At 69.2% G+C, this 18,171-nt stretch overlaps 1 protein-coding gene across 2 annotated transcripts; it reads left to right on the top strand.

The window, feature by feature from the left end:
* The first annotated feature begins 537 nt into the window (after positions 1 to 537).
* CEP131 (centrosomal protein 131) lies at positions 538 to 17,646 on the top strand. 2 transcript variants are annotated; one of them, XM_044247244.1, is made up of 26 exons: positions 538 to 671; positions 2,669 to 2,870; positions 3,586 to 3,689; positions 4,148 to 4,262; positions 4,507 to 4,634; positions 6,948 to 7,061; positions 7,584 to 7,733; positions 8,790 to 8,907; positions 9,330 to 9,443; positions 9,661 to 9,817; positions 10,259 to 10,353; positions 10,845 to 11,027; positions 11,364 to 11,546; positions 11,625 to 11,744; positions 11,933 to 12,058; positions 12,425 to 12,541; positions 13,591 to 13,693; positions 14,344 to 14,545; positions 14,784 to 14,891; positions 14,972 to 15,089; positions 15,231 to 15,305; positions 16,028 to 16,170; positions 16,244 to 16,421; positions 16,509 to 16,705; positions 17,277 to 17,337; positions 17,412 to 17,646. In XM_044247244.1, the coding sequence occupies exons 2-26, from the start codon at positions 2,685 to 2,687 to the stop codon at positions 17,484 to 17,486; spliced, it is 3,270 nt and encodes a 1,089-aa protein (XP_044103179.1). In that variant the 5' UTR covers positions 538 to 671; positions 2,669 to 2,684; the 3' UTR covers positions 17,487 to 17,646. The 2 variants fall into 2 exon arrangements, with proteins under 2 accessions (XP_044103179.1, XP_044103180.1); XM_044247245.1 differs by lacking the exons at positions 538 to 671; positions 2,669 to 2,870; positions 3,586 to 3,689; positions 4,148 to 4,262 and adding an exon at positions 4,269 to 4,414.
* Positions 17,647 to 18,171: the final 525 nt, after the last annotated feature.

Below are 18,171 nucleotides of genomic sequence, written 5' to 3'. Positions count from 1 at the left end.
CTGCGCGGTGGGGGTCGGGGGGATGCGCAGCAAGATCTCGTGTCCAGACGGGGCTCAGCTGGGAGGGAGTCTGGACCCGTGTGGGCACCGGGGGAAAGCATGGGCGACTGGGGACCCCGTGGGAGTCCGGGTCCGCCTGGGCGTCGGCGCGGCCGGCTGGGTACCGCGTAACCGTGCCGGGAGCGCCACGCCGCCCACGCCGCGCCCGCTCCCCCGCCTCCCTGAGGCTCCGCCCATCCCGCCCCCGACTAGTCGAGGCCCCGCCCTCTCCGGCTGGTCCAATCGACGGCCCGCTGCCCCGGGCGGGCGGGGAGGGGGCTCGGCTCCTCCCACCCCCGAACGCCCGAAGGACAGCCAGGCGCCCAATGAGCTCTTCGGACGGCCGGGCGGGCACCCGGACGGCCAATCCGGAGGCGGCGCGGGCGGGAAAGGCGGGCCCCCGTGACGGACGGGGGAGGAGGCGCCAGGCTGGAGGCTGGTTGCTAGCGGCCGCCGCTCGCCCTGCGGCCCCGCGGCTTCATTGTCAACTGGGCCTCGGAACCTGCGCCAGGGCCGGGGCGCGAGGTCGCCCGCCCAAAGCCGGCGCCTCGGGCGTCCCACCCGGGAGCGCCTCGCACATCCGCCCGCCGGCCGGCCCCGCAGGCCCCGCGCCCCAGGCCCGGCTCGCGCAGGTGAGGGGGGCTGGCGCGGATGCGCGTGTGCGGGGCCCGCGCAGGTGAAGCCTTTCCCCCCTCGGGCCCCCCGTGCAGGGGCGGGCGGGGGCTTGCGGCGGGGAGCGGAGTCCAGTGGGCGGTCTCGGGTCCCACCGGCCACCTTGAGCCGAGACCTTGGGGGACCGGGAGCTGCTCCGCCGGGGGCCCTGCGTCCGCCGCTGCTGAGGACGGGGCAGGGGCTCGGGTGCTGGGGCAGTCTCGGTGTGCAAGGCGAGGTCTGGCCCGGAGGTTTCCAGGGAGAGGCTGTGTTTACCCTCCCAGAGCCCGCGCGCCGCCGCTGCCCGCGTGTCGGCCCAGCAGCTCGGGCCGGCCAGCCCGGGGCCGGCGGGGTGTGGCCAGGGCCCTGGGGAGCGGAGGGCGTGACCATCACCCGCGCGACCGGAGACGCAGGAGTGGGGACACCTGCGGGGTGAACGGCAGGGACAGCTCTGTGCGCCACTCCAGAGAACAGCGGCACTGGCCCTGGCCAGGGGCCCCGACTCCGGGCGTGTGGAGGGGGCGGCCGCGGACCCGCCGTGGGAAGGGTGTGTGGCTGCTGGCCCACCAGCGTCCTCCGGTGGCCGGCGGGGCTGTGCTCTCCTCCGTGGTCATTCCGTCTCCCGCTTCAGGGGCTCCACTCCTGTTGCATGTGTGCCGGCCACGTGCCAGTGGCTGGGGCTACGGGTCGCTGTCCTCGTGGCGCTGATGTTGCTATGAGGAGTCAGAAAACACAGACTGACCTGTGTGGCCAGGTGAAGGGAACTAAAGCAGGAGGAGGGAGCAAAGTGATGGGGACCTCTGGCTCTGTGACCGAAGGGGGAGCCTGGTGACATCCCAGGGAAGGAGGCCGCAGGCAGAGGGGCCCGCAGGTGCACGGGCTGGCCATGGAGACATGAGGGGCAGCAGGATGGCTGGTTTGGCTGAAGCAGAGCGCAGGGCTGGGGGCTGGGCAGTGAGGGGTCACACAGAGAGCAGGGTCAGATCTAGAGGGTGCTGGCTGTCTAGACTTTATTTTCTGTGCTGGGGAGCCCTCGGAAGGTCTCCGACAGGGATGCGGTGTGATCTGGGCTCTGGCTGCTGTGGGGAGGGCAGGAGCGGGGGCTGTGTGCTTGTCCGGGTTCTAGGAGAGACCGTGGAGGGAGGGGGTGTGTGGGGAGAGGGCGCAGGTGTGGCAGGGAAGGGCAGGATGTCTGCTTGAGATCCAGATCCTTGGCCTGAGTCCGTTACAAAACATGACCCTGGAGAGGGGGAGGCCGGAGGTGGACGTCAGGGTTCTGCTTTGGTCCTTTTGGGGCTGGGGCACCAGATGCACAGCTGGTCCTGTGTCAAAAATTAGGGAACAGAGTGGGACAGGACCTGTCAGCCTCTGTTTTGAAGCTTGGGGGCCAGACGTGGGCCCCCAGTTGGGAATCTGGGTGGAGGGGAGGCCAGGGCAGAGCCTGGGGGTCCTCTGAGCAGAGGGGCTGGGGAGAGGAAGGGACAGCCAGGGAGATGGAAGGGTGGTTTGTCCTGGGGTGGGGTGGGGGGGAGCAGATGCCACAGCCAGGACGCTCCGGGCGCTCTGGGGAAATGCAGGACTCCCACGGCCGGACCACAGGCCAGAGCTGTGGCCCTTGGGTCGGGCAGCGTCAGACCACGGCCCGGTTACACCATCTCTCCCGGAGCCTCACCGCTGCCCTGTCCAGGACGGCCCAGGAAGAAGCGCTTTGCTTGTCTTACAGATGGAGGAGGGGAGGCTCGGACGGGTGCAGAACCTGCCCCGTGGCGGGTGGGGGGCTGCCCCTGGCCACCCTCGGGCAGGGTGGGTCCCCCTGGAGAGCCGTCACTCGGCAGGGAGTCCTGCTCTGACAGAGGGACCCCCACCCTCTCCGCGAGGAGGTGGCTGGGTTGCGGCAGGCTCCTGGCCTGGCGGGAGGGGGTGTGTGGGGAGGCCTGGCTCCTCAGAGGGCATCCCACTGCGTTTCTTGCCTGCTCAGGGCCTGCTCCGCCTCCATGAAAGGCTCCCGGGCCGCCAGTGGTCCCTCCGGCAGCCCCGAGGGCAGCTCAGAAGGGGTGGACCTGAGCCTGACGGGCCTCCCTCCGCCCGTGTCCCGGCGTCCCAACAGCGCCTCGGCTGCCAAGCCCCTCACCCGCTCCTCCTCTGTGGTCACAGGCAGTGAGCCAAGGACGAAGGTGCTGGTGAGTGCTGGGGCCGGGGTTGTGCGGCGCCCCCCGTCACCCCCACCTCCTGAAGGGTCACCCCACCTTTCTGCAGGCGTCCCCCTTGTCTGTTGTCCTTTCCTTGCCTGTGGCCGCCCCAGGCTCAAGAGGGACTCCGTTCATAGACCAGAGACCTAACTTGAGAGAGGTCAAGGCCAGGGTCCGCCAAGGGTGGACCCGGCCCAAGGCAGAGTAAACCCTGCTGGCGCCGACCTCTCGGTCCATCTTGCTCTGCCAACACCGGATTTGTTTGCGTCCTCAAGGAGCAGGGTGACTTGGGGGGAGGGAGATGAGCTCCTTCTGGCCTTGAAGAAAGCCTGGTGGGCTTGCCGGCAGCAGGTGCTTGGCAGGAGTGAGCCGGCCATGCTCTCGGGTAGCCGATGGTGGTGACGACCAGGCCTGGCAGCCGTTGCCAAGGCCCCCGGGCCAGGCCCCACGTGCTTCCTCCTGGACACTCACCAGCCACGGACGAAGGGTCCCCACATTGTTCAAGGAAGACGAGGCCTTGGGAGGCCGAGGACCTGGGCCAGGTCACCCTGACCCTCACCCAGGACCCCACACTGCTCTTGTCCACAAGAACCAGGAGACCCTCTCCTCTCCCCACATCCGTTCTCCGAGGCCTGGTGTGGCACGGGGTGAACGGGTGAGCGTCTGAAGCCTTTGCCACGGGGCTGCTTGCTCCTTCCTTCTGCAGGAGGGGCCCGGAGGGGCCCGAACCATCAACAACCTCCGCAGATCCAGCAGCACCACGCAGGTCTGCCAGCCGCCAGCCAGCCAGGCCTCGGCAGGCCCCCTCAGGTAGCCCCCGGCCTGCCCTGCTCCTGACTCTGTCAGTCCCCCTTCCGTCCTCACCGGGTTGGGCCCAGGCTAGACACCGGGGCCTGACGGGACGGGCACTCGTCCACCCCTGCCGGATGGGGCGGCCGGGCGGGTGCAGGCGGGACGCATCTTGACCCGTCCTATCTGCGAGTGGAGATGCAGACCCCCGGGCCAGCGTCCCCCTGCCTGCTTCGCTCCCTCTCCCTCTGCGCCCCTCACGTGGGTGTCCAGGTCGCTGCAGCTCTGGTGGGCGCATTTCCTTCGGGCGTGGTCGACGGAGCATAGCTAAGCCGCGACAGGCCAAGCTGTGGGCTTGGGGACAGGATTCTCTGTGACCTGGCTCCTCCCGTCCCCTTGGAAGACCTGCCCATTTGTGCTCCTGGAGCTGGCCTCCCCGGACTGACTGTCCCTGCGTGCCGTCCTCTCTCCCGACGCAGGCCGGCCGAGCACCCCCACTTCCTGACCTTCTTCGAGGGCGGCTCCAATGGGAAAAAGAGGCCGGCTGGTGTGAGCAAAGCTCCCAGCGAGAAGGGAGCCACGTGGAATGTCCTGGTAAGGACCGAGTCTGTGTCCCTCGGAGAGTGATGGTGGGCTCCCGCCTGCCTGGCCAGCGGTGGGGAGGGGTCGGTGGTAGCCAGCTCGGATCACCGCGGGACGGCTGGCGGAGAAGCACAGAGACGCCCAACCCCCGGACCATCCCGTCTGTGCGTGAGGCCGTGGGGGCACTCGCCAGGGGCTTGGGTCAGTGGCCTGTGCAACACATCGTGGTCTGAGGTGGCTACTGTGTCACCGACAGGATGACCAGCCCAGGGCCTTCGCCTTGCCGCCCGACTCCCGGAGTCCCAGCACTGTCGATGCACCGGTGGGCCCGCGGAGGAGAGAGTGCACCGTGCCCCTGGCCCCCAGCTTCACTGCCAACAACAGGTGGGCCCTGCTGCAGGCGCTTCTCGTGGCCCCTGGGCCGGGGGGCGGGGCTGTGCTGTGTGTCTGCCCGTGGCCGGACCTCCACGCTCTGGAGTGAGGGAATGAATGAGGGAACGCGTGGCCGGCTTTCTCCGCCCAAGGGCCCAGGGAAGGAGGCTGCAGGGCGCCGTCTTGCACACAAGGTGGGGCTCTTCTGGCCTGGCGGGGAGCTCAGAGGGCACACACCACCGCGGGCCCCACCCGCCCGCCCTCTCCTCCGTGGGGCAGCTTGCCTCCAGACGGCCCGAGACACCCGGCTTCATTCCTGAAGGGGCCGCCGGCCGCCATATGAGGCCCAGCTCCACGTCTCCGGAGGGTGGAGCGTGTTTCCCGGGGCCCACCGGGCTCGCTGTGCGCCATCAGCGGTCTGCCTGCCGGCTCCGGTGGTCCCGGGTTGGCCGCGCCGCCCCCCGCGTGACAGAACCAGGTGCGCGCAGAGTGACGGCCAGCGTGCAGGGGTCTGCAGAGGCCGGGGAGTCGTCGGGACGGCCAGGCGACCGGGAGAAGCCGCAGCGGAAAGCAGGCTTGGCTCGGCATCCCCGGGCTGCTGGGGGCGCGGGTCCCCCTCGCCACAGGCACAGGGACAAGGGGACGCGTTTACTTCTGTGCGAGAAAGAGTTTCTTCTCAACGCAGCTGCTGTTTGCCAAAAGAACAGCCTGGGGGGGCTCTCGGGGATGGGTCCCCAGAGTCGGCATGGCGAAAATTCCTGCTTCAGATGTGAGAACTTAGATGAAAATTTCATCGTAATTTCTCCAAGTGACGCGTGCGCACGGCTGAGGGAGGAGCTGGAAACTGGCTGACCTGCTGCCCTCCCTCCCCGCCAAGTCCCGCTCTCCGGACACAGCCGCGCTCTGGCTGCTTCTAGTGCTTTCCAGCATGTTCTCCACGGTTTCCTTGGCAATTTCTTTCCTTTTCTTCGCTCTGCTCCCCTGTGACTGCCGCTGCTGCCCAGTGCGCCTCCTGGATGGACTCTACAGCCGGCCCTACCCCGCTGTCTCCTCTGCCTCCAGCTTCGGGACCTGAAGGGCCCGCGTACCCCTGAGCCGCATGCCCGCTCTCGCCTCTGTCCCCGCGTGGCCGAGCCGCATGGCCCTGGGGCCCACAAGCTCCTCCCGTCCCCAAGGGCGGCGGTTCTCGCTCCGTCTGTGATGATGTGGCCGTGACGGCCGGGTCACCTGCCCCAGCTGCGGAGGCCGGCTGTGCGCTCGGCCCGGCTCCACGCGTGTCTCGAGTCCACCGTGCTGGGAACGTTGAACTCGGCAGACCCCAGAAATACGAGCTACTCCCGCAAACAGGCTGTTCAACGTTGGCCGGCGAGCCTGGTGGCCAGTATGGATTCTCGACCACGCCCCGTCCTCTGCCGAGCCCGTCCTGTGTGTCTGCTCTTCGTGTGTGTCTGTCCTTGGGTGTCTGGAACATGGACTCCACCAGCCTTGCGAGGGAGGCCCTCTGAGTTGTGCTCACGTCAGGGCGACCGGGCAGGGGCCAGGCCGGTGTCCCGGGGGGTCTGCACCTGTCCCCAACTGGGGCTCTTCTCGGGGCTGCTGCGTCTGTCCAGGGAGGGATTCTCTGGTCTCCTGACTTGGGGTTCAGTTCCTGCCCACCACTGCTGCGCACCCCGCGGACAGCGGACACAGGCGTCCTGCTCGGCACCCAGACGTGGCTTCCCCGGGCGGGCCAGCCTGCAGCCTGGTGCCGGGGTGCTGACGGCGAGGAGGGGGTCTGGGGCCCAGCGTGGCCTTAGAAGAACCAGGCGGCCCCAGTTCCTGTACCTCCACAGGGTCCTGGGGGCAGAGCGGCCTCTCCCACAGCCCCTGCCCCCTGCATCTCCTCCCTTCCTCCCCAGGTCACTTACCACGGGTCCTTCTGCTTCTCGTCCTGTAAAACGCTGTGGTCATGTGTTTGCAGCTGTCTCTGCCACGTCCCCTTTGTCCACGTGTGTCCATACCACGTGTATTCCTTCCGGTGGGTGGGAGGGGGCGGAGGGCGGACTGCGGGTCTGCCGTCTTGCGTCGCAGGTTCAGGAAGGCGCATCCTGCGCGGACTGAGGGTCTGTGGCCGACTCCCCGTCAGCATGCGTGTCTGCTGTCAGGGGCCTGGGTTTTCACGGCCCACACCGGGCTCTGCTCCGTGGAATGCCGCGGGTGGGGCTCTCCCGGGTCCCGAGAAGCCCCCGCTGGCGGTGTGGTGGCCATGGAGGGGCCCCCAGGGACGCTTGGGTGCTGGCGTGGCGAGCATGCTCCGGGGTCTGACGCCGTTCCCGTCCCCCACAGGAGCAACAAGGGAGCCGTGGGCAACTGCGTCACAGGCATGGTGCACAACCACTACACGCCCTCGGGCCCGGCGCCGCCCCCCAAGAGTTCCAACCGCCCAGCTCCCTCCCTCAAGTAAGGCCTGGCTCTGCTCGGGCGGGCGTGGGAGCTGGCACGTGGGGAGCGGCCGGCCCGGGTCCCCATGAGGCCTGTTCCTGTGCCCGCAAGGGGCACCAAGAGAGCACATCCAGACAGACCCCGGCAGGCATGCGGCCCTGCTAGGAGCCCGCAGCGGCCCCCCTCACGGCATCGCCTTGCCCCTGCACAGCACACTTGGAGAGGGGGTGCCCGTGCAGAGTCTCGGGTCACTGTCTGGCCCAGGGGTCCTGTGACTCGACATCTGTCTGCTTTTTTGAATGGGAAGAGCCCGTGCACCCTGGTGCCACCAGATGGGCCCAGTGGGAGGGGATCGGCCAGCATTTGGAACCGGGGAGCAGGCTGTGCCTCCTCCTCACGTCCAGGGGGTACCTCCTTCCAGCCCCAAGGCGCTCGGGGTGAAGCCGAGGCCGCCCCCTCTGCTGGCAGGCAGAGCTGCCAGCCGGGGCTGTGGGGGGCCTGGGCGGGCATCCCCAAGCCCCTCCTGCCCTCTCCGGTTAGCAATATCCTCAAGGCTGCCGCCGGCGAGGGAGAGAGCAGGGGCTCCGCAAAGCCGCACGAGAACTTGGCCGGCGGCAACCGTGTGGCCCAGAACGACACCGGGGGCGCCCCGCTCAGGAGGAAGGAGGTGACGGAGGAGGAGGCCGAGAGGTGAGCGGGGGGCTGGGGGCGGGAGGGGGCCTGGAGCTCCCGCTTGAGTGGTTGTTTTCAAACGCGGAGGCTGACGAGCTCCCGTGTCGCCCGTTTGTTCTAAATGTGGAGAAGAGGCAAGTCTGCGGGGTGGGGGCCTTTGTGGGTGGATGGAGATGCTCTAAACCTGGTCCCACCGGCGGGTACACCCACCTGTCAGTTTGGGCAAAGTCCTCCAACCGTTTACTTGATGGGTGCGTCTCCTAGTACGTCCCTTGCAGTTCGCTGAAGCTCTTAATTAAAAAAAAAAAAAAAAAAAAAAAAAAAAGGATTAAGGGGAAGGGAGATAAAACAAAACAAAAACCACTAACAGTCTTACTGCGTCTTACGTGGTGACCCCTGGTCCGCGGCGTTGCTTCTGGCCCGGAAGCTGCGTGACCTGAGTGTGGGCCGCTCGGAACCCCGCCCGCCGGGCGGTCACTGCCCCGCAGCGGGCCCGGGGAGCGGGCCGGGAGCCCGCAGCCTTGTGCTGCGCCCCCTGTGCGCCTGTCCCAGGGCCGGCGACCGACCGGGTCCTGGCTGCTCCGTTAGGGCCTTCAGACGGCCCGGAGAGCCGAGCTTTCCCGGCCTGACCTGCAGTAGGAGCCACACGGGTAACGCGGCGCGTGGTGGAGACTGGGAGAGCCGCCCAGACAGAGCGTCCGCCTCGCCCAGAACCCCCCCCCCCTTCTCCAGGCCTGACCTTGGCCACGCCCCGCTGCCCCCTCAGGGCTCTACCTCTTCTAGAACGCTCTGTGGCTGGGGTGCCGGGCCTGTGGCCTGTCCCTGTGTGCGGCTCTCTGTCCGTGAATGGCGTCCCCCGTCAGGCCTGCAGTGTTCCCACGGCCAAGCCACGGGCCTCTGGCTCATTTCCGGCCGCGGTGATGAACGTCTTCGGGAACGTGCGGCTGTCGGCTTGTCCGCCCACCTAGGCCTTCGGGGGGCGCGGGGGTGGGGAGGCTGTGGCTCGGCTGCGGTGAGTCCACAGGCGCACGGGCTGGGCCTCGGTCCTGAGCCCGGCTGCCCGACCCCCGGCAGGTTTATCCACCAGGTGAACCGAGCCGCCGTCACCGTCCAGCGATGGTACCGCCGGCAGGTGCAGCGACGCGGAGCCGGGTCTGCCCGCCCAGAGTACCTGCTCGCGTCCAAGCCAAAGGTCAGCGTGCAGTGTGAGCCGGGCGGCAAGGGTGCAGGCCAGCATCCCAGGGTCCCAGCCACGCACAGAGGGGTTTCTGGGACCAGTGCCGTTGCCGCCTGGGATTGCCCCGCGGGTCTGTACCCCGTCCAGCGGCCCAGCTTCCTCCCTGCCCCGAGTCACAGCCTGGGTGTCAAGACACAACTGCCAGCCAGTGGCACCCTGGGCCAAGCGGTCCGAGCGAGCTTCCGGCTGCAGGGCCCTGGCTTCTAGAGGCAGAGCGGCCTCCCCAGCTGGAAGAGCCCTGCCTGCCTGGAGGGAGACTTGTTTTCTCTGGGCAGAGAAGCGGTGGTCGGGGGGCCATGGGGTCCTGTAGAAACCCGGGGCTGGATCAGGCAGCTCCACCTTCCTCGTCAAACCAGCTGTGACTTTGATTTCTGCAGGAGCAGGGGCGGCAGCTCGGAGAGGGGCTCCTGGGCCTGCACCAGCAGAAGGAGGCAGCCAGGAAGAAGGCCCGGGAGGAGAAGGCTCGCCAGGCCAGGCGAGCGGCCATTCAGGTGCCCGAGGTGACCCAAGCAGCGTGGAGAGCCCAGTGCCAAGCCAGCAAATGCTTGCTGGGTCCACCCCCTGTACCCTGGGGACCCCTGCCTGCTGCCTTCCCTGAACCTCCTTCCCCAAGCCACTGGACGTTGGGTCCCAGGACAGCAGGGCTCAGGAAGGACTAGGGGCCTGGCTCTGTCGGGCGAGGCTGCTCAGAGGGGCCCCCCACGGCAGGAGCTGCAGCAGAAGCGGGCCCAGAAGTCAGGTGACCCTGAGCCCAGGCCGCTGGAGGACGCCCGGGAGACGGAGAAGCCCCGGCCTGCCCAGGAGCCACTCCCGAGGCCAGGGGGCATCACTCACGCCCAGCAGACCCAGAAGGCCAACAACGCCGGTGAGCGCAGCAGGGCCTGGGACCGGCCTGCCCGCCGGCCTGGCTCTGGGCACCCTCAGGACGTCACCCCACCCCAAGCCCAGCCCAGACAGTCCTGCCCCGTCCCTCTGGGAGGGCTGTGGCCTCTGCTGGTGCCATTCGCCCCCGGGGCCCCTGCTCTACCGTGTAGCAGACCCTTAGGCCCTGCCTCTCTGCTCCTGCCTCTCTTCTTCTGAGCTGGACATGGGGGCACCAAGGGTTCTGGGGTCGCACCGGTTCCCCTGACCCTTCATCCTAGCAGGTTAGTGCTCCCGAACGTTCCCTGTGTTCCATGCGAAGTGTGCCATGGCGCCTGCTGTCACGTGCTCTGCCTCCCCTGCGTGTGGCCTCTCCTTAAGGGCTTCCCCAGATTTGCTGCCCCAGCCGAGTGGGGGGCGGCCAATGCTGTGCTGTGTTGTGCAGGGTCTGGCTTCCGAACGGCGGGCCCAGAGGACCCCTGCCAGTCTGCCTCCAACTCCTCCCCAGAGCCCCGGCAGTTTCCAGAAGACAAGCCTCAGGTGTCTGTACACCTCCCGTCCACCCTTCCCGGCTTCAGCTTCAGGACGCAGCCCTGCTTGGGTGGCCCAAGCCCGCCCCTCCATGGCTGTGGGGTCCCTGGTGCCAGGAAAGGCTGCCCAGCGTGGGTCTTGTCGCTCTGATGCAGGGATGGGGTCTCACGGGTCACTGTGGAAACCCACTGGGTTGTCACCGAGGCTCCGGGGTGGGGCCCGTGTGCCTGTCTCCAGAGGGAGCAGGAAGCCCCGAGCTGGGGAGGGTCGAGGGGCAAGGTCAGGGGTGTCCCACACGGCCACTCTTCCTGTTTCCCGGAGGTGGGTCGGGGCGAGTCTGGTCCATGTGCTCACATGGGCACGAGCCTGTGCAGAGGAGGCCTCCCCTCCCCCGGCCCATGTCCCCCATTTCCCCCGTCTCCCCGCTAGTGTCCCCCCCCCACGGCTCTCTGGCGCTCCCTAATGGCCTTCGTGGCTCTCCCTGTACGTGTCCACTGCAGGATGCCAACTCCCGGGATGTGGCCAGCCAGGATCTGGAGGTGGTGGGTCCTGCTGGGGGCAGGGCCAAGTCCAGGGCCACCCTGGATGAGCTGCTGGACACACTCAGGCTGCTGGAGGAGGAGCCCGAGCCGCTGCCCTGCCCCAGGGCCTACCACCAGGACAAATACTCCTGGACTGACCAGGTTACTGTGGGCTGTGTCTGCACGGGTCACGGGGGCTCCTGCCTGCTTCGGTCGGGACACTCACGAGGGCCCAAAGGGTCTTGTTAGGGTGCTCAGAGTAATCCTGGCGTGGGCAGCCCCGGGTGGGCAGTGGGTATTGCCTCTGCCCATGGTGCCCCAGTGATGCCCCACAAGCCTCTGGGCAGAGAAGCCCTTCCTTCCAGACCAGGTCCAGCCGCCTTCCGCAGCCGTCCCTGCACTGGCTTCTCCCCCGCCTCCCCTGCCTGGGGTTCCCCGAGCGACTCCCAGGTCCTCGGCTGCCCCAACAGCGCCTGCCGCTGTGTCCCTTCCCCGTAGGAGGACGACGGCAGCTCCCTGACGGCTGACAACCTGGAGAAGTTTGGGAAGCTGAGCGCGTGCTCCGGTCCTCCCGAGGACGGGACTCTGCTGTCCGAGGCCAAGCTGCAGAGTATCCTGAGCTTCCTGCACGAGATGGAGATGGAGACGTCGGGGCAGGGCAGGCCGGCCTCAGCCCCCCAGGTGCGGAGGGGCCCCGGGGAGGGACGGCAGGGCCTCACCAGGTGACCAGGGCCTGCCTGATGTGCGTGGCCTTCCCAGGGGCTGGTGCCAGAGGAGGGGCGTCTGGGGCCCACGTCCACGGCGAGCGCGTCTGTGATGCGGCTGAAACTGGAGGTGGAGGAGAAGAAGCAGGCCGTGCGGCTGCTGCAGAGGGCGCTGGTAACGTCCTTGTCCCCGCCCCCGTCCCTGCTGTCCCGTCCCCACCCCGCAGATCCTCACCCGCACGCGGGGGGCCGTGACCACTAGGGCCCCGCTCGCCAGCCTGCCCCTTGTGAGGGCCTCGCCCCCGGCCCCTCCTCCTGGTGCGTGCTGCCCGGCCGCACCCCCCCACCCCGTGCCCCTCGCAGGTGCAGCAGCGGGACCTGACTGTGCGGCGCGTCAAGGAGACTGAGAAGGAGCTGGGCCGGCAGCTGCGGCAGCAGAGGGAACACTACGAAGCCACCATCCAGCGGCACCTGTCCTTCATTGACCAGGTGCCTCCGCTTGGGCAACGGGGCTCCCAGGGAGAGGGGCCAGGACCTGCTGGGCCCGTGGGGTTGTTGTTCCAGACTGGCTTGGGCCTCACGGAGAATTCCGGGCCCTGGGCCTTCCTCGCTGGGCCCCCTCCCCTCTGTGGAAACGGGTGGCATCTTCCCGTGGGAACACTTGCCGGGCTGGTCCCAGACATCGCTGGGTGCTTCCCAAGGCCGTGACCCGCCCCACCCCATGGCCGTGTCCCCCAGCCACAGCCCCTGCCCGCTGGCACGCCTGCCCCCTCAGCCCGAGTCCCCCACGGGCTCTCGGGGGTCACTGCGGGCCCCCCCCAGGGCAGCAGCTCTAGCCCCTGCCCTTGGTCGCAGCTGATTGAGGACAAGAAGGCCCTGGCCGACAGGTGTGAGGCTGTGGTGGCAGAGCTGAAGCAGGGGGACCAGCGGCGCAAGGACAGGGAGGCCCAGGTGCAGGAGCAGCATGAGCTGGTGAGTCCCTCGGGCCGGTGGCCTGGGGCCGGGGTGGCCGGCCTCCACCACTGTCCCCGCAGCCTGCCCCCAGCCCCAGCGAGTTCTCAGCGCCTGTGGGAGGGAGGCCGCCTTGGAGCATGAGATTTGCGGGGGCTTCGGAGTGAGACCCCGGGACCCATCATGCAGGCTCGGGGGCAGGAGCACACACAGAAGAGCCTCAGGCCTGCACCCCACATCCGGGGAGCCAGCCGGGGGGTGGGGGGCGGCGGAGAGGAGCTGCCCAGCACCAGTCTCGGCCCCTCCCACCCCTGGAGCTGCTTCCCTCTGCCCTGCTGGGTGCCAGACCCTGGGGCCCAGGGACTCACAACACCCCTCCAGGGTCACATACGAGGAGGGAGGCCTCTGAGCGGCCCCCACCTGCCCCCCCCACAGTGCTGGCTGCCCCAGCTCAGGGCCCCTGGACAGAGGGACCACACATGCTTTTCCTGGTTTTGTCAGCTGAGGACCAGACCCCTGCCTCATCCGGCTTTGCTGGCGGCCGCCGGTCACAGGCCGCCCCACTCCAGCTGCACCTGCCGCGGTGTTGGGCGGCGATGGTCCCCAGTCCGCAAACTGACTCTGGGAAGTCAGTGGCGCCAGCATTTTTTTTTAAAGATTTATTAGACAGAGAGAATGCATGTGCAAGCAGGGGGAGGGGCAGAGGCCAAGGGAGAACCTCAGACTGACCCCTGCTGAGCCGGGATGCCCCCCTACACGGGTCTAGATCCTGCCACCCCGAGATCACGACCTGAGCCAGAACCAAGAGTCGGGCGCTTAACCGACTGCACCACCCAGGAGCCCTGGCAACAACATTTTTTAAAGTTCCCCCTGCCATGGCAGGGGACACCAGGGTTGGGGACCTAGGGGTACCCCAGTGGGGCCTCTGAAGACTCGTTACTTCCCCCCTCAGGCCTCCACGTCTGGGGAGGGCAGAACAGGCTCCCTGGCTTATGCAGGGCAGGGGTGCGGGGGGTTCTGTGCCCCCCACTTCCTCAGCTGCTGGGGACTTCTTGTTTCCTGCTTGGCAGGAGATGAAGAAACTCAAAGAGCTCATGAGCGCCACCGAGAAAGTCCGCCGGGAGAAGTGGATTAATGAGAAAACCCGAAAAATCAAGGAGATCACAGTCCGAGGTGAGCACCGGCACCCCCGGAGCACGGCCCACAGGCACGGGATGGGAGCGTCTTTGAGAAGGACAGTGGTGGTTTCAGTCATAGCCACGGTACCCTCAGGTGACATCCAGCGGGCTTGGAGGCGGGGAGAGGGCCGGCCCAGGACCCAGGACAAAGGGCGGCTGGAGAGCATGGGCCATGCCTTCCCTCTGCCCCCTGAACTCCTCCACCTTCCCGGGGCCGGGGGTGTACTGGGTGGAAGCATGGGGGGCGCCCTGGGGTCGCTGCAACCTGGGACTGTCGCTGCTCCCCGGCTTAGAGAATGGGTCTGAGGAGGACGGAGCACCCCAGCTGTGGCCACTAATGGCCGCCCACACCCAGCCCACCTGCCCCCCCCCCCCGGGGGTCCCTCCTCCAGGGGGAGCCCCACCGGGGGTGGGAGGGAAGGTGGGCCTAGGGGGACTCAATGGGGCTTTCTCTGGAGTGGCTGGGGTGTGGAACCCCCTGGATGGGCTGCAGTCCCCAGTGTCCTAGTGGGGGAGAGCTGGGGATCCCCTACAGCACCAGGGGCAAGGGCCAGGGCCCCAGGCAGCATAGCCGGGTGAGGTGAGGGGCCCACGGCCACGCGAGGCCGGAGGGACAGGCCCCTGCAGTGCGGTGCCCTCCTCCAGGCCTGGAGCCCGAGATCCAGAAGCTGATCGCCAAGCACAAGCAGGAGGTTAAGAAGCTCAAGAGCCTGCACGAGGCAGAGCTGCTGCAGGCGGACGCGCGGGCAGCCCAGCGCTTCGGGCGCCAGGTGGAGGAGCTCCGCGAGCAGCTGGAGCGGGAGAAGGAGGCGCTGGGCCGGCAGGAGCGGGAGCGCGCCCAGCAGCGGTGGGTGTCCTCCCTGGCGGGCCTCACCGGGGACAGGAGGGAGTCCAGGCCGGAGCAGAGCTGGGGTGTGCCGGGGCCCGCGGGAGGAGACTGCGGACGCGGGGGACGGCAGGAAACCCCGAGGGCAGGACGCGCAGCCCCAGTGGGGCCCCCTGCGAGCCCCGTGAGCGCCGCAGCTGCGGGCGGGGCGGGGCGGGGGGCGGAGTCCAGAGCCCGAGCGGAGCCTCTGGCCCCCCAGCTTCGAGCAGCACGTGGAGCAGGAGCAGCGGGCTCTGCAGCAGCAGCGGCGGAGGCTGTACGGCGAGGTGGCCGAGGAGAAGGAGCGGTTGGGCCAGCAGGCCGCCAGGTGCCACCCGGAGGGGAGCCCGCCCGCCGCCCGCCGCCCCACGCGTGCGCCCCGCGCGCTGACCTCTCGCGGGCCCACAGGCAGCGGGCGGAGCTGGAGGAATTGCGGCAGCAGCTGGAGGAGAGCAGCGCGGCCGAGGGCAGGGCGCTCAGGGCCGAGTTCGAGAAGGGGAGGGAGGAGCAGGAACGCCGGCACCAGGTGCGCGCGTCTGCCCTGCGCTGTGCGTCGCGCGGGTTCTGGGGGCGCGGGGGTGGTGGCCCGGGGGGTGGGGCTGGGCGGAGCCTGGGCTCGCGCACCCGGGGTTCGAGGCCTGCTGTCTTGGTGCCGCCCGCCCCCCAGATGGAGATGAAGGCCCTGAAGGAGGAGCTGGAGGCCGAACGGCAGATGTGGGAAGCCAACTGCGCCAAGAAGGAGGTGGGGAGCGGGAAGCAGCCTCCTGCGCTGTCCAGCACCCAGGCGCGGAAGCAGCCACGTGTGGGTTCCCCTTCCGTGGCCTCCTGTGGGCATGGTTCTGGGTTCCACAGCCCGGCTGCTTGGGGGCTGGTGGACATGTTCTCGTGCGCACTCTCAGTAGGGGGCTGCAGGAGAGACCCGGGCCAGGGGCCAACCTGATGGCAGAGGGGGTGGTCCTCACCCTCCTCCCCCCTCCCCTGTGGCTGCCCTCCTCATTCCTGGTGCCTTCCCCAGGAAGCACCAACCTGCACTGCCAGACGTTTCTGGAAGAGGTCAGGGTGGACAGGTGTCCAGGGTCGCACATGAGGCCGTGGGCATGGGCTTGATGACAGAGGCCCGTCAGTGGCCAGGTGGCCTCCCTATCAGCTCATAACCATGCACGGGGGTCACTGTATTTGTGGGATGCGTTAGCAGATGCTGGGCAGCCGGGTCAAAGGGTGCGGTGTGAAACCTGAGGGGAATTTCCAGAATCGCCTTCCCAGAGCCTGCCCCGTTTGGGCCCTCACCCCCGCCCCCAGGCTGGAGGTGTCCAGCCCGAGGATGGTACCCCTGGGCGGTGCTGCTGGTGCTCCTCCCGTGCCCCACCCTGGGTCCTGAGGGGGCCCACGGCGGGCGGGGTCCTGCCACCCGGGTTGCGTGGGGCCCACCCCGCGCCGGCCTCAGCTAGCCCCGTGCACCCCCAGGAAGCGTGGCTGCTGAACCGGGAGCGGGAGCTGAGGGACGAGGTCCGGAGAGGCCGGGATAAGGAGATCGAGCTGGTTATCCACCGGCTGGAGGCTGACATGACGCGCGCCAGGGAGGAGAGCCAGAGGGCGGCGGAGAGCCGGTGAGCCTTCTCCCCTCGTCGCGCGCCTCGGCCGGAGGCCCCGGAGCCCCCTGACCCCGCCCCTGCCCGCCAGCGTCCAGCGCATCCGGGACCAGCACGCGGCGGAGCTCTCCGAGCTGGAGCGGGCGGAGCGGACGCTGCAGGAGCGGTGCAGCGAGCTGAAGGGGCGCCTCGGGGAGGCCGAGGGGGAGAGCGGGCGCCTGCGGGGCCTGGTGCGGCAGAAGGAGAAGGAGCTGGCGCACCTGGCGGCGGTGAGCGCGGGGGAGGGGCGGGCGGCGGCCCCGGCGCCCCCTCGCGCCCCCACCCCGCCCGCTCACTCCCGCCCGCGGCCGGCCCAGGTGAACGAGCAGCTGGTCAGCGAGAGGAGCGACCTGGCCGAGGTGCTCCGCCAGGAGTTCGCCGCCCGCCTGGCAGCCTCCGAGGAGGAGAGCCGGCAGCTCCGGGCCGAGCTGGCCGAGCTGCGGGCCCGCCAGCGGCTGGAGCTGGAGCAGCTCACGCAGGAGAAGCAGGCGGAGCTGGAGCACGTGCACGGGAGGTCGGCGGTGGGCGCTGGGGAAGCGCGGTGGGGGGGGGACCAATCCGACGGGACGGGACTCGGGATCTGAGAAAAGGAAGTGGGCTGTGGGTCTGCCTCTCGCTGCTGGCGGGGAGCTGGGGCTGTGGGCCACCGCTGCGGGCTCCGGGTGGCACCGGATGTCCCGGCAGGACGGGGTGGCTGCTGCCCTGGGCCGTATCTGGAGGCTCCCGGGTCCCGTGCGGGAGGAGTCGGAACCCTGGGGACTCCGCAGTGGGCAGCTCCCCCAGCCCCGCGGGACCCGGGGTCCTTCCTCATCTCAGCAGGGAGCCTCCCTCTGGGGTCTAACTCACCCAGGCTGGTCCTGTGGGCAGCAGCCCCGGGCCCAGCCGTGGGGTCACCACCAGTCACCAACGCGCACAGACGGCCCGGTGCCCGCGGTCAGCAGGGTGGGATGGGGTGGGCGGGCACAGCCACCTGCCAGCTCTTCCGGGATGGAGGCCCCTCCTGGCCCCCCTGCTGCCCTCAGCCTCCTGCCGGCCACGGGGCCTGGGGGGAGCTGCCCCAAGGCCCACTGAATGCTCCCCTGCAGGGTGAAGGCGGCCCTGGCGAAGAAGGAGGAGGCCGTGCTTGGCCTCCGGAAACAGCACCAGGTGGGTCCCCGAGGCCTGGCCTGCGGGGGGGCGGGGGGGGGGCGGCCCAGGCCTAACCGCGGGCGGCGTTGCAGGCGGCAGTGAAGCGGGCCGAGCACCTGGAAGAGCTGCTGGAGCAGCGCGGGTGGCCGCTGCCGAGCGCCAAGTGACCCGCAGCCCGGACGGGGGGACAGCGGCCGGGTGGAGGGCGCCTGGTGCCAGGTGGAGCCCGTCCCGGCCCCGCGGCGCCCTCCGTCCCTCCGCCCTGGGCTGGGCCAGCCCGACGTTAGAGCGCGACGGCCTTTGAACAGTAAAGAGATGGTTTTGATACTTTGTGTCGCCCGGCCTTGTCTCTCTCTCCTGGGCTGGAGGCCAGGCGTGGGGTGTCCCCGGCCCCGCTCTGCTCTCGGGCTGACTCCCCGTGCCCCCTCCCTGCTGCGGGGCCTGGGGTTGGGTCCCAGTCCCCCAGCACAGAGAACAGCGCCCCGGCTGGCCCGCCGCACCCCCAGAAGGAGCTCGGGGGCTCTGCCCTGTCCTCTCCAGCTGCCCCGGCTGTGCCCCCGCCCCGATGGCCGGAGAGGGCAAGCCCTCCAGGAGAGCCTCGTTCTCCTTCCGCCTGCCACCGAAAGTGCGACAGGCAGGAGCCCCCCAGGAGTGGGCGCTGGACAGGCCCTGCCGTGAGGAGGATGGAGGCCCCCTGAGAGTCGGGGGGTGCCGAGGGGGCTCCCTCTCAAGGACTCGCCTCCCCCTCCTCTGCCGGCACTCGGTCACGCCTGCTGCGGAGGCCCTGCGGCTCACGCGGGGCGTCTCGGCGTGCCCTGCAGGGAGGCCGAGCCCCACCGACCCACAAGGGCT

The sequence above is a fragment of the Neovison vison genome, chromosome 5, assembly GCF_020171115.1.
Source record: "Neovison vison isolate M4711 chromosome 5, ASM_NN_V1, whole genome shotgun sequence".
Classification (NCBI taxonomy): domain Eukaryota; kingdom Metazoa; phylum Chordata; class Mammalia; order Carnivora; family Mustelidae; genus Neogale; species Neogale vison.
This window is presented reverse-complemented; position numbering and strand designations above follow the sequence as displayed.